Here is a 15619-nt window from a genome sequence, read left to right as displayed (position 1 = left end):
TGTTTGTCTGTGTCCATGTGCACAGTGAATCTATATGGAAGCGACTTCATAATTATCTGTAGCACTACCCCCTTAGGGGCCATTGGATTTGAATGGTTCCCTCTATGCTCTGCACAGCCAGGCAACATGCATTTCCCACATTTTGCACACTGGAGTCAGTAAACAGCCCTTGATATTTTTATTGGATTTTATTAGGGGTTAAACTTGGATCATGTCTAGGGGTTTATGGGATGCCTGGGGAACTGTATAATTTGAGGACAACTGCTTAGCAACTATGTACAAAAATGCAGATTAGCAACAGTCTCTCTTTAGGAGCACTAAACCCCTTTGGTGTACCTCCTTTAAACCCTGGATAATTATTTCTCTTCACGCAGCTGCACCGAAGGTTTGCCCTGAGCAAAGGGGCCCAGAAGCTGTCAATTGAACAGTCCAGGTTGAGAAGCTAGTTAGGTCTTCCACCTGACCACCCTCTCCCCTTATCTGGCCCAGGGGGTATAAGAGTACTCATAGCGTCCTCTCATGTTAGCTTAGCAGGTTGGCAGCTGCCTTCATGCCTTACGCTGGGCTGGCTCCTCCCCTTCTACACAGGCTGTCCTCCTCAGGAGCCGTTGAGGCAGTGGAGATCCTCTTCTCTAGTGACTTGTCTGTAGGTAGGCTTCCCTCCCTAGGGCCTTCTCTCAGGCTCTTCGATCCAGCCTTCCTCAATGTATTCCTGCTAGCATGGCTCTCTCGTTTTTATGGGCTAGTCTACCACAATATCAGGGCCTCTTAGGCTGGGATTGGAAAGAGTCCCATGAATATGCAGATTGAGGTCTCCACCCTTTTGCCTACTGGCTTCTGGAAGTAATCATGAACCTCCAGAACCAGGTGGAGGTGGTTCCCAACCTGTCCCAACCTGCTAAGTCATCCAGCCTGACGTCACACTGAATCCACAGTAATTGAGGCTCACTCACTACCATGAGCCAAAAATAAATTTACCTCACACTAGCACCACCTAGTGGGTGCTATATATCTACACCTGCAGGGCTCTGATGAGGAAAAATGCAGGTTCTGCATCCCTTTAGATGTTATTTGTGAGTACCTCACCAAAAATGACATTTATACTGCAGGGGATGCCCAAAATCTGAGTTGTATCTTAAAGCAGGCTTCTGGGAAAATCAGTGAGGCAATCACACAAGCAGGAAATGACATATCTGGGGGGCGTTCTGTACACATTCTGTGTAATACACATTCTGTGTACAGAACACCTCCATGTAGCCATATTGCATTGCATTTTACAGAAAATTACAGAGCTGAAGACTGAAAAGGAAAGGCAATTTTAAATAACATTCAATAACAATATGATTGTGTTGCAATGGCATTACTAAATACGTATGTAATGGAATAAAGTATAGACCCCATACTTTGCTAATCACAGCTATATTTTTATGTACATATTGATATGGTCTCTTGATGAATAATTAAAATAAAATGAAAATCCTGCATTCATGTTGAGTGTACAGTCTTGGCTTTGAGATTCCAGCTGATCAATTGCACAGATTTAGAAGGCATATTGCACTCAGTGAACTAAGAAAGATGTCTGTGCTAGCCAAAAAGGGGATTTTTTTTGCAGGTTCAAATAGAAAACACTGACAGTCCTTAATCTATCAGTTTCTGTTAACATCTTTAATTATCCCTTCAGCTGATCACAGTAATCTCCGAGATTTATTACAGCTATTAAATAACAATGCAGGAAAGCTAAGCTACAGACACCATTATGGAACCTTACAGAAGAAGAGTATAGTACAGCTCTGGGACCTTTCCTGAGTTGGAACAACTTTCAACTAATTCACAATATATTATATAAAAAAAATTTTATTGTGTCTTTTTTTATTTTGTTCCTCAGACTATATTTAATCAGGTCTTATGACTAATGCATTATTTATACTAGTGATACAGTGATAACACATATTATATCTTTTGTATTGCAATTCAAATGATCTTGTCTCATAACTTCCAGCCCACTACTAGGTTGATAAAACACTTGTCTCCTCTCACAACTGAACGTAGTTAAAGTAGCAGTAAAGGCCCTGTTATTTTCTGAAATAAATCTGTATTAAAGTATATGTGAACCCTCACCTTGTAAAACAGCCCATTCAATTTAAAGTAGAAATGAAAGTCAAAACAGTTATGTATATATACAGTGGGGATTGAAAGTTTGGGCACCCCAGCTAAAAATTTAGCGTCTGCAAAAGTTTGGGCACCCTGCAGAATTTATAGCATGCACTGCCCCCTTTGCCAAGCTGAGACCTGCCAGTGTCATGGATTGTTCTCAATCATCGTCTGGGAAGACCAGGTGACTTCAATCTCAAAGGTTTTAAATGCCCAGACTCATCTGACCTTGCCCCAACAATCAGCACCATGGGTTCTTCTAAGCAGTTGTCTAGAAAACTGAAACTGAAAATAGTTGACGCTCACAAAGCTGGAGAAGGCTATAAGAAGATAGCAAAGCGTTTTCAGATGTCAATATCCTCTGTTCGGAATGTAATTAAGAAATGGCAGTCATCAGGAACAGTGGAAGTTAAAGCAAGATCTGGAAGACCAAGAAAAATATCAGACAGAACAGCTCGCAGGATTGTGAGAAAAACAATTCAAAACCCACGTTTGACTGCACGATCCCTCCAGAAAGATCTGGCAGACACTGGGGTTGTGGTACACTATTCCACTATAAAGAGATACTTGTACAAATATGGTCTTCATGGAAGAGTCATCAGAAGAAAACCTCTTCTACATCCTCACCACAAAAATCATCGTTTGAACTTTGCAAATGAACATATAGACAAGCCTGATGCATTTTGGAAATAAGTTCTGTGGACCGATGAGGTTAAAATTGAACTTTTTGGCCGGAATGAGCAAAGGTACGTTTGGAGAAGAAGGGGCACAGAATTGAATGAAAAGAACCTCTGTCCAACTGTTAAGCATGGGGTTGGATCAATCATGCTTTGGGGTTGTGTTGCAGCCAGTGGCACAGGGAACATCTCACGAGTAGAAGGAAAAATGGATTCAATAAAATTTCAGCAAATTTTGGATGGTAACTTGATGCCATCTGTGAAAAAGCTGAAGTTAAAGAGAGGATGGCTTCTTCAAATGGATAATGATCCTAAATACACCTCGAAATCCATGGGGGATTACATCAAGAGGCGTAAACTGAAGGTTTTGCCATGGCCTTCACAATCTCCTGACCTCAACATAATTGAAAATCTATGGATAGACCTTAAAAGAGCAGTGCGTGACAGACAGCCCAGACATCTCAAAGAGCTGGAAGACTTTTGTAAGGAAGAATGGGCAAAGATACCTCAAACAAGAATTGAAAGACTCTTGACTGGCTACAAAAAGCATTTACAAGCTGTGATACTTGCCAAAGGGGGCAGTACAAGATATTAACTCTGCAGGGTGCCCAAACTTTTGCAGACGCCATTTTTTTGTTTTCTGTTATTTTGAAAGTGTAAATGATGGAAATAAAATCTAACTTTTGTTGACGTATTATAAGAATGTCTAATCTGTAATTTGATGCCTTTTGGAGATTTTTCCATCTTTCCTTGGCTTCTTTATGCACATTAATACAAATTTTTAGCTGGGGTGCCCAAACTTTCGATCCCCACTGTATATAAAAAAAACTATAAATACCTTTTTTCCCTTTTTTTTACATACTCTCTGTTCTCACCTGCATAAGGAGCTCAGGGAGGAGAAACAGAAGTACACTAATCTTCCCCACTGAATAGTTTTGGGGGAGAGGCATGTCAGGAAAAGTCTGATCATTGGATTAGCTACCAGCAGAGCTAGAGGACTGACCACACTGTGCTCTCATGCCTAGTGTGGTCAGTTTTTAATAGGAATGCAGAGGGAATCCCAGGAACACCAGAGGTTTCATACAAATGAAGCAATACAAAGGGAGCAGGATACTTTTTCATACAAGTACATGGTACAGCAGACACATATAAGGAATATGAAATGTTGGGTTTACATATTCTTTAATAAATTAGGCACAAACATGTATCCTTCTAAGAAAAAAAAAGTGCTAAAAAACTCTTACTTTATCATGGCTTCAGCCTCAGGTTTCTGTGCACAGCTTCCCCAAACTTTCAGTAGGGAAGTGCCTTACTTCCTTCACAGCCATCTGATACCCCTTCTTGGGCTACATGTCCATACGCAGATGCATGGTGCTTACAAGTCACGTTACAGAATGATCTTAGGCTTTTGGTACCTGTTGGTGCAGGCAACACCATTACACTAGGCTGTAGTTTCTCAAGTGAGTGCACACAAATGGGTGGCTTCATATTAACCCTTGAAGCGAAGAAGCCACCCTTACACAGGAAAGCAGGGCCAGTGCTATGTGTACCACATTATTCAGAAATAAAGGGAAAACTTTAACACAATGAAAAACAGTACAAAAGGTAATTGTTAGCAGTAAAAATAGCAAAAGAATTAGTCTTTAAAGTGTTACTAAACACACAACAGTAAAATCAGTCTGTATATGCAGTAAAGCATGCTTGTTATACTTACTGTGGAACCTAAGGGGTTAATCCTCTGCATTGTGTAAAAAGGCTGTTTGATCCTTTCTGTTCTGTTCCTCCCCTTTTTCAAGCGACCACCACTTATCTCCAGACTGAACCGTAGGCATGCACATGCTCAGTTTGGTGTATATTGCCAGAGAGAGGTTTTTTTCTTTCTTGGGAGAGTGCATGTGATCAGCACAGGGCCAATCAGCATTGTCCAGACAGAGGTCAGGGGATTTCCATCCTCCTAGAGCAGTAAGAAAACTCCTCCTACAAGCTTTAGCTAGTGCTGGGCTGGACACTGATAGAAGCTCTAACTGCTGATGAGAAAAGGTATTTAGCAGTTTATATTTACTAAAATAATTGCATTTCCATGTTCTGTGTACTGTGGGAGATTAGATATGGTGAATGCAGAGTCCTGGGTTTAGTAACACTTTAACAAGAAATACATTCCTTCCCTTACCTTGTATGTATGTGTCTTTATGTATGTAAATAACCTTTATTGCAGGAATGACACTCTAGAATACAAGCCAGGGTGTTTTTGTTTACGTCTTTTTAACTTCTAATTTTGCCATTTTTTTTCCTGTTAGCAATGAACAGCATATCTTGATCCACAATAAACTGTATATGTTGGGCCATACATCATACACTGTACTCCAAAACACACAGTGATATATACAGATTAACAGCTGAACATGATTTGTTTCTGCTGCTCTGATGATACATCTGGGATTTCCCTGCGCTGTTCCATTTTCCGGCTGACTTGATCCAGACTTCCATAATGCAATTTGAACGTGGGATGGGAGGACAGGCTGCTGTGCACCTATGTGAGTTATTAGCTGCTGGATGAACCATGGACTGCCTTCACTTCCAGGCAGAAGACTGCTTGGATATGGTTTACACTGGATATTTGTATCAGAATGATGTTAGACACATCAATTGTACAGTGAATATGTGCAATTACGTACTGCTGAATAACTGACACCTCTCTCTGAAGTAAGAGACAATTGTTCCAGACATTGTAATTGATTTCATAAAGGCAAATAGGCTGTTCATTTTCCAAGGGAAGTTGCACCGTGCAAGTAGATTTTCTCCAGAACCCAGAAGTGAATGCGGTGAAATTTAATTTTTGCCAAGAATAATTACATGCAAGTAATATAATAGAACAGCATTCTGTGCTTGCACATGATTGGATGATGGAAGGCAGCAGAAAAATCCCCTTAAAGTGCAGCTTCCCTTGGAAAATGAACAGACTATTCAGCTTTGGCAAATGAGCTAAAAAACCCCACAGATTTATTATGGTGAAAGAAGTTGTTTGTTTGTTGTACTTTAAGAAATGTAGCCTGTGAGTTTTTCAATTACAATACTGTGAACACTGTGGAAAACTGGAGTGGTCCCAATGAAAGTAATCTGTACATAAAATTACTTACCTTTTTAGAGGGTATTTTTTTGGAGGGGGGGAGGGGGTTAGGATACATTAGTTTATTACTGTTATTTTTTTTTTTTGCTTCCTGTTATGTGTGTATTTAATCAGTATTTGCGCCATTTTATTTTGTTACTTGCTTTTTCACTGTCTTTATCTACACAAAGAAAAAAAAATTATATATATATATATATATATATTTTTTTCATTTATTTATCTAAAGTAAAATAAAATCTATGAGGCTAAAGAAAAACAGTTTTTTTTTTTGCTCAAGAACATTTAGGATAGGTGAAAGGAGTTTCCGAAATCCTCCAGAGTCACAGAAAGATCAAAATGTTGTCACAATAACCAGAGTTTTGCTCAGATTTCAGGGAAATCAAACCTTTCAATTTTACACATTCCTAATTGCTTTCACTAGGACACTTTGGGGTTGATTTACTAAAGGCGCTTTGTAAGAAGAGTTGCTCCAGCGCTTAGTAAATGGTAAAACATCACATTGCAGAGAATACCCAATCACATGCAAGGAAGAAAAAAAAACCCCAATTACTAAAGTCTGGAACAACTGCACTTCCAAAGTACACAGTCTATTTGCCTTTAATAAATCAACCCTATTGCAATACCTTCCCTGTGCTCTTCCACTAAACAAACTGGTTCCACACCCAGTTATCTTTTTTTTAACTGCTTCACTTTTTATTCAGTAATATTGTACATCAAGAAAGATATAAGAAAAGCGTAACTACAGAAAGCTGTCATATTTTTCCTTGTCAGCCTAGAATGCAGCTATGCTTTGTCCAGAAATTTTTGTTCATCTGCTGCTGCAACGTGAAAAGACTGGTATATCTGGGTATGGATAGCATGTCCCTTTCTCTCTCTTTCACCCACAATGCAGCACTGGGTGCATAAGCCGCCAATTAAGAGGGGGATAGTCCTTACCTTTGTGTACATTTATTTCTTTTTTTTTTTTTCTTCACTGTGACTGTTGAGCATAAGAAGGTATTTATAAGCATGGGGAATGGGGGCTTTTCACCTTGCCTTAAATGCCATGGATGACTCCCAACTATTAATTACCTTAAATCTACATTCTTCACTATTTTCTCAGTGTACACTTTAAAGATTTACATCGCCAGGAGCTTTGAGGATTGTTTTCTCCACAGTGCCAGTAGTTCCAGAAGTATGCAGCTCTGCATAGAAACCTTTCTGCATCCAGTTTTGTTTTGTCAAAGCTTAAATTACAAGTTTTATAATCCAATGGTTACAGTAACAAAATTGTGTAAGATTATCCCAGACACAACGGTGCAATGCTGATTATACAATTCATACTTGCAATCACATTTATCACACTGGGGGGGGTACTAAAACTGGTGCAGCTGTGCATGGTAGCCAATCAGCTTCTAACTTCAACTTGTTCAATTAAGCTCTGCCTAGAAACCAATCAGCTTCCAGCTTTTATTGTCAGAGGTGCACCAGATTTTGCACCATGCAGTTTTAGTAAAGCCGAAGCTCTGCTGCCTTCCATCATCCAATCATGTGCAAGCACAAATGCTGTTTTTTTCTTTTCCTTCACGTGATTGGGTGTAAGTGAAGCTTTACTTCATTTACTAAGCTCTGGAGCAACTGCACTTGCAGAGTACACTGTCTTTTTACCTTTAGTAAATCAACCTAGCCAATCATAAAGAGTCCCTGAGATGCAGAAGAGTTCAAACATCTAGCATGTCTTTGTTGCTACCCCAACTTTGTGTAGCGGCACAGACAGCTCTAATTCATCCATAAAATAGACACTTGGGGGTTGATTTACTAAAACAGTGCCAAATCTGGTGCAGCTGTGCATGGTAGTCAATCAGCTGCTAACTTCAACTTGTTCAATTAAGCTTTGACAATAAAAGCTGGAAGCTGATTGGTTTCTATGCATAGCTGCACCAGATTTTGCACCATGCAGTTTTAGTAAATAACCCCCATTATCTGCTTAGATCAAGTGAGACATTTTTAACTCACAGAGTAATATTTTATACCATTTAATCCAATTTTTCTTTAATGGATATGGATTTAAACATATGTAATGCTACAAATTAGATTTCTATTATTATTATTATACAGGTTTTATATAGCGCTAACAGTTTGCTCAGTGCTTTACAATATAAAGGGAGACAATACAGCAATGATATAGTTCAATACAAGAGGGTTAGGAGGGCCCTGCTACTTGGAGCTTGCAATCTAAGAGATTTCTATGCAAATTAACCTACATTTAGAAAATGTTAAATCGCATAGTGAAACGTAGGTTATATAAGGACATGAAGAAGATAATAAACTCCTGGATGACTGCAGTGAAACTACAATCAGATTTCAGACTGTTGCCATACTTGGTAGAATGGGGTGGAAGCAGGTTTAGGTATAGTTAGGATTTGACTGCAATTCTACTTTAATTGTCCAGACCAGGTTTATCAACATTAGTATGTGTCATTTAAATCAGCTATAAGTGTATGAAAAAATGTGTGTCTGTTTCACAAGGGGTCTGAGAACTTGGAACACGCAAAGTTGTGCACTCCAAGTTCTTTCCTGCCAGGTTAATAAACATTCTCACTGAAGGGGAATTTTTACTTAGGCTTAAGCTGGCCATAGATGGTGTGATTTTCACCCATGGTTGCAGGAAATAAAATCACTTGATTCCCCCATCTACACAGTCAGTGTTAATGGGGAATACCTTCCGCAGAACCATTGCGTTCTCTACCAGGAGAACACAGTGATTACAGCTAGCGGCTATAATAGCCACTAGCAATAATCACATGTAAAACCCAGCAGGATGGTTGTACCCAAGTTAATCGATCAATCACCTTGGGTACATTCAGCCTGCCCATACGTGGTTCAAATCTCAACTGGTCCCTGCTAAATAGGCTGACATTTGACCGTGATTACAGCTAGCGGCTATAATAGCCACTAGCAAATCACATCTAAAACCCGGCAGGATGGTTGTACCCAAGTTAATCGATCAATCAACTTGGGTACATTCAGCCTGCCCATACGTGGTTCAAATCTCAACTGGTCCCTGCTAAATAGGCTGAGATTTGACCATCTATGGCCGGCTTTAAAAAGGCAGACTCTGATCATGAAGGGGTTAAGTGCCTGATATCCCATGAACATGTATACAATGTGAACCAGCTCTATTCATAAAATCTACAGGGCATAAAACAAACATTTGCAAGTGTTTTCTTTCCAAAACTTAATATGCAATGCTAATTTATGCAACGCAAATTAGCACAAACAAGTTACAAAGAAAATTAAGCACTGTAGTATTTTCTTTCAACTTTTTGTATCACATCATCTTCAAGGAATTATTTTTTTAAATACATTAAAGTCTGAACATTAAAAGGAACAAGCTTCCTAGTTTATGATATTATTTTGGTTTTAACGAGCTTGAAACTCCCAGGAGTTACAATTTTTATTCCGCTGAAATGCTCATTACTAATCATTAAAAATCAGACTGTGTATGGATGCCTCTGACTATATCTATTATTATTATACAGGATTTATATAGTGCCAACAGTTCGCTCAGCACTTTAGGGGACAATACAGCAACAATACAGTTCAATACAAGAGGGTTAGGAGGGTCCTGCTCCTGGAAGCTTACAATTTAAGAGGGAGGGATATTATATGTATACTTTTGACAGGAGATTAGGAAATGCTTACACTGACCTACAGCACAATGGAATTCCTGAATACATAAATGACTAGAGTGGCTTGCTTTTGTATGAGCAACTAAGTAAGTTAAGTATTCCTGTAGCCTAGAAACGTCTCTAAACAAATCAGCCTCCTATTCAGGCAGAGTGATGGCAGTGTGGTAGAGAGGGACGTGTAAGTCACATGTAAAAGTATGCAGGATCTGACACCGAAACAGATCATATGTGTGTCTATATGTATTTCTCACCATTATTCTATCAAATATTAAATAGGGAATCTGCTCAAAATACTGCATTGGACTTTCCGCAATGTGAATTCCTCGGATCTCCAGATAACACAGTGGAAGACTGACCGGTTGTGAAAGAGATTAGACAAAGTTGTACACAGACGGAGCATGTTTGGTTACTCTGGTTTCTAGGATATCAGGTGTTCAGGTGAGGCATTGTGCACTGCTGTCATCCTGAGTAGAAAGGGTACTAAAGGAAGAACTTATTAATAAAAGTAAGTAATACTAGAATTCTGAAGGATTACAATTTCATTTCTTTACTTAAAAATTAAACCTAACTCTCATTTTTAAATGTTTTTTCAACTTATCTTTCAACTTAGCTTTCTGCTAGTAAACTGTTTTTTCTTGCTGAGCCACCTGGAATGCTTGTAAACTGTTTTTTAATCATTTAACAGTGCTTAAATGATGATTAGACTCAATCATTTTCATTACAATAATGTGTATGTACTTGAATTGAGGTATATTGATGTTTATTAATTCTAAAATGTAACATTCTGAATATTATTTTGTCATTTGGGGGAAGAAGGAGAATAATTTATTTATTACAGGTTTTGGAAAGTGCTAAGAATTTATCAAGCTCTTTACATATTGTACTTTCACATTAGCCCCTGCCACCAAGGAGCTTACAATCTAAGCTTACATTCTAAAGTCCCATCTCACATACACTAGGGTGAATTTAGACAGGAGTCAACTAACCTACCAGCAGGTCTTTGGAGTGTGAGAGGGAAATCGGAGAACCTGGAGGAAATCTACACAAGCATGGGGAGAACATGCAAAATTAATGCAGATGGTGTCTTGGTTGGGATTTAAACAGAGGACCCTAGTGCTGCAAGGCAGGGGGGACTTTGCACTAAGACACAGTGCTGCCCAAAGATGTAGATTCCTGAAGTTGTATGATGTTTTCAGTTTCAGTAAAGACGATTTTCATGACTCTTGTTAAAATAACGATAAGAACACTTTAAGACTAAGTACACACAATATTGGTTAGGCATCTTTTTTTCCAGGTCATTCCTGCCTGGAGGGATAATTGCCTGGTGAAAGGCATACAAATATGTAAAAAAGCAAAAAATGGTCCATAAAGCAAACATTGTGCAATGTTGTTCATTTTAAGGTTATTGAAGCTGACAAGGGGGCATTCGGCTTTAACCTCCGCATGGGTAGTGCTGTAAAAATATTAAATAAATTCCCATAGAAGCTTGTTTTAGTCAGCTCTGTAGACTGTTTTAAAAAAAGCTGGATGTTTTTTTAAAGTGCATAGAATGTAACTGGCTATTAATATTTTAAGTAATAGCACCATAAACTGTAGATCCAGGGAATAAGTGATTAGTTTAGGGGAAAAAGAAGGATTTATTTTTCTATGCTGGAGCAATTTAGGCCATGCTTTATAAGAAATGATATCTTCCATTGGATCAAACATACGTTTAGGGTTCTGTGGATGCAGCTTTTCAATCTGTTTGTTTCTGTTAGTTGAACTCTGTTGATATGAGTCTTTTTTTACAATATATATGTAAAGCGCTGCATAAATTGACAGCGCTATATAAGTACCTGTAATAAATAAATGTAACACAGGTATTGTAAGTATTGCTGAGAAATTGAAAATTTAGTTCAGCATTGGTCTTTTTTTCCAATTCAGCTATTCTCCGTCAGTAGCACAGCCGAGGGCGAGCTGTTATAGCATGAGTACCCCATGAAGGATGCAGGATGAGTACCACATGAAGCATGTATTTAGCTTTTTGTACTGACCTTTACTGTTTTCCATATGACACAATCAGTTTTTATTTACTGCTTGTGTTTATTTATTGTTACTATGTGTTTTTCTGCCTACCTATTTATGCAATAATGTGTGGTTTATTTACTAAAGCTGGAGAGTGCAAAATCAGGTTCACTTTTGCATAAAAACCAATCAGCTTCCAGGTTTTATTGCTAAAGCTGAGGTTAGAAGCTGATTGGCTACCATGCACAGCTACACCAGATTCTGAGTGAACCAGCTTTAGCAAATCTCCCCGTCTGCCTGTTTCTAGGTGGTAGGGCATATTGGTTTAAAGGCCATAAATCTGCAGTTAATATCATATAAGTAGAATTTTTTTTGTGTAATCAGATAACTTTGGTAAAGCTGTAGAACATCAACCCTACATTTTTTCATTTTATTTTCCTTTTAGGTAGAACTCAAGAGAAATGTCAAAAGAAACTTCTGTGCAGCTCATCCCTTACCATGAAAGGTAATGCTTGTTTGGTGTATAAATCAAATACTTATAGCCTTAACCATTTCAATACCGTGCAATTTTACACCTTCCTGTCCAGGCCATTTTTCAGGTTTCAGCGCTCTCACACTTTGAATGACAATTGCGCGGTCATACAACACTGTACCCAAACTAAAATTTTATCATTTTCTTCACACAACTAGAGCTTTCTTTTGGTGGTATTTAATCACCGCTGGGGTTTTTATTTTTTGCTAAATTAACAAAAAAAGACCAAATATTTTGAAAAAAACCCACATTTTTCTTTGTTTCTGTTATAAATCTTTACAAATAAATAATTGTTCTTCATAAATTTAGGCCAAGATGTATTCTGCTACATGTCTTTGGTGAAAATAACCCAAATTAGGATGTATTTTTTAGTTTGTAGGAAAGTTATAGAGTTCACAAACTATGGTATAGATCTGAATATTGATCAATCCTGAAGTACTGACAGCCAATCTAATTTCTTGAGGTCCAAGAATGTCAGAACAGTACAGATATCCCACAAATGACCCCTTTTTGCAGAGTCCGATGTACTTCATAAGAGGCATGGCGAGTTTTTTGAAGTTTTATTTTTATGTCATAATTTTTCGGAAAATGAAAAAAATAAAAAAAATTATTTTCACTATTTTTTTTTTACATACTGTCACCAGTGCAGTACAGCATCATCATATAACTGGCATGGCGGTTAACAGGGACACTGACTGGTGACAGTATGAAAAAAAAAAAAATATATATATATATTTTTAATTTTTTTTTATTTTTTTATTATATTTAATTTTTTATTACATTTTTTTTTTTTTTTAAGATTTCTTTTTCATATTTTACTATGACCAAAGTAGTACAATGTTACCATAGTAACACTGTACTACTTTGGGGAAGTGATCAGTATTTTTTTTTTTTTTTTTTTTTTTTTTTACACAATTTGCTTATAGCAAAGAATTACTTTGCTATAAGCAAGCATTTACCTGAATGAAATCGATTCATTCAGCTTTTTTTTTTTTTTTTTTTTTGTGCTTAGCTGTGATTTGGTCACAGCTAATCACATGACATGTGCATGTGATTAGCTGTGACCATTCACAGCTAGGCACTAGTATACAATGGATGGCATCATGAATGAAGCCATCCATTGTATACAACTGTCATGTGACCTGCTGTGATTGATCACAGCAGGTCACATGGTACCAGCAACGGGAGCCGGTACTCGGATCTGTCATCGGCCGTGTCCGTTGTGCACGGACCGTGACAGATCCCGCTGCTGCGCCGCTCTGCATTGACGCAAACGGCGCATGTGCGGGAGCACGCCAAATGGCGTGCACCCGGAATGAAGAGGCACATCTGAAGCCGCCAAACGGCCATTGGCCGGGCGGCTAATGGTTAAAAAGTCATTTCACCCAAAACTCAAGTTTTAGTTTTTGGTAGATGCTTTGAGCAGCCTTTATCAACCTTTTTGCCGTAGGGGGACACTTGAGAGAACACTCGGAGAACACTTACTAAAATTAATTAATTGGTGGTCAGTGGGAGGAATGCAGCTTACATTGCCCCTTTACAATGGTGGTCAGAATGCCACCTTTACAGACAGCAAAAAAGATCACTGGTTTTATGCCGCTGTCTCTGCCAAGTGCCCCATGGACCTCAAAACTATATAGGCACAATCAGATGGGAGGTCAATCAATTACAGCTCAAGGAACCCCTAACAACTTCTTGAGGAACCTTAGTGTTCAACCCTATTCTTATTGAGAATGGCTGCTTTAGAGTTAGTTACTTATCAGTCCATTAGTGAGATGTCTGCTATTACATTACTAGGTTTGGACACTCCGTATGATGTTTATAGGGGCTCTCACTCTGTTAGAATTTTAATATATTTTATATTATATTAAGCAGAATACAACACAAGGTGCTGGGCTATGCAAATATTAGCATGGCCCCCCAAAACCCACAGGTAAATGATTATTGTATCAAGGTATGACATAGCTCATAACTAAAATATCACTTTTGGATTAAATGCATTTTTAACCACCTCAATACTGGACACTTTCACCCCCTTCCTGCCCAGGCCAATTTTCAGCTTTCAGCGCTGTCGCACTTTGAATGACAAGTACTCATTTATGCAACACTGTACCCATATGAAATTTTTATCATTTTTTCACACAGAAATTTCTTTTGGTGGTATTGAATCATCACTTTTTTTATATATTTTTTGCGCTATAAACAAAAAAGACAGAATTCTGTGTTTTCTTCATTTTGGTTATACATTTTTTGCAAACAAGTAATTTTTCTTCATAAATTTTAACTAAAAGGTATACTGAAACATTTCTTTGGTAAAAATAACCCAAATCAGTGTATATTATTTGGTCTGTGTGAAAGTTATAGAGTCTATAAGCTATGGTATCTATCATTGAAAACTGATTACACCTGATGCACTGACTGCCTATCTCATTTCTTGAGGCCCTAACATGCCAAGACAGTACAAATAACCCCTCTGTTTGGAAAGTAGACAGCCCAAGGTATTTAGAAAGAGTAGTAGTGTGAGACTTTCACAGCCTATCTTCATAGAGAGGTCCAACACCAGGCCACCTTCAGATGCTTTTTGTTTACAAGTAAAAATCTGTATTTGTGCTAGATAATTACTTAAAATCACCAAACATTGTATATTTTGTAGCAGAGGTCCTAAATAATAAAATGGTGGGTTTTGCAAATTTTTATTTTGAGCATTAAGCAGCGTTTTTCAAATGCAATTTTTTGGGGGAACAAATGCACTTGAATTAATTAATGCACATAACACAATATAATACCCATTTTTTTGGTAAAATATAAAATATGGTGTTGTGCCAAGTAAATAGATACCAAACATGTCACACTTTAAAATTGGCACCAAAATACAGCATTTGGAAATCTCCATAGGTGATGCTTTATAAGCCTTTACAGGTTACCAGTTTAGAGTTACAGAGGAGGTATGGTGCTAGAATCACTCGGACGTTCACAGCAATACTTCAAGTGTGGTACGAGCACTGTTTACATATGGGTACGGGACCAACAAGTGCGTTCGCACTTGCAAGTACATGCAAGCAAAAGGGGATGGGGGCACTTTAAACTTGTTTTCATTCATATATTTATTTATTTTATTTTATCATTTTTACACTGTGTCTTTAAAAAAATTTATTTTTGATCACTTTAATTGATGTCTCAAGGAATGTAAACATCACTTGTGACAGCAATAGGCAGTAGACCCCAGATGTCTCCTCTGCCCTAAAAGCATCTGATCACACCAAGTTCAGGGTGTTCAGAATGCTTTTCCTATTTAAAAATGGTGCTGTTTAAATCGGGGGAAACTGGAAGTGACAACAACACTTGTCACTTCCAGTTTCAAACACCATACAGGTAATCAGAGACCTTCCAGTCCTCCGCAGCCTCTATGGTAAGCCGGTGGAACCTCTGGCTTCAGTTTGGGGATCTCTGGTGGGAT

At 38.1% G+C, this 15619-nt stretch overlaps 1 protein-coding gene across 1 annotated transcript in view; it reads left to right on the top strand.

Annotated features, from left to right (window-relative positions):
• The first annotated feature begins 9782 nt into the window (after positions 1 to 9782).
• FAM81B (family with sequence similarity 81 member B) overlaps positions 9783 to 15619 on the top strand; it is a 90922-nt gene continuing 85085 nt past the window's right edge. Inside the window, exons 1-2 of the mRNA XM_089679151.1 lie at positions 9783 to 10064; positions 12076 to 12135. Coding sequence (XP_089535277.1) covers positions 12092 to 12135 — 44 coding nt within the window. The 5' untranslated portion in view covers positions 9783 to 10064; positions 12076 to 12091. The remainder of the gene's footprint in view (positions 10065 to 12075; positions 12136 to 15619) is intronic.

The sequence above is a fragment of the Staurois parvus genome, unplaced genomic scaffold (assembly GCF_062004578.1).
Source record: "Staurois parvus isolate SC_StPar_1 unplaced genomic scaffold, SC_StPar_1.0 ptg000218l, whole genome shotgun sequence".
Taxonomy (NCBI): Eukaryota; Metazoa; Chordata; class Amphibia; order Anura; family Ranidae; genus Staurois; species Staurois parvus.
The sequence above is the reverse complement of the archived record's forward strand: the minus strand, read 5'-3'. Positions and strand labels throughout refer to the sequence as shown.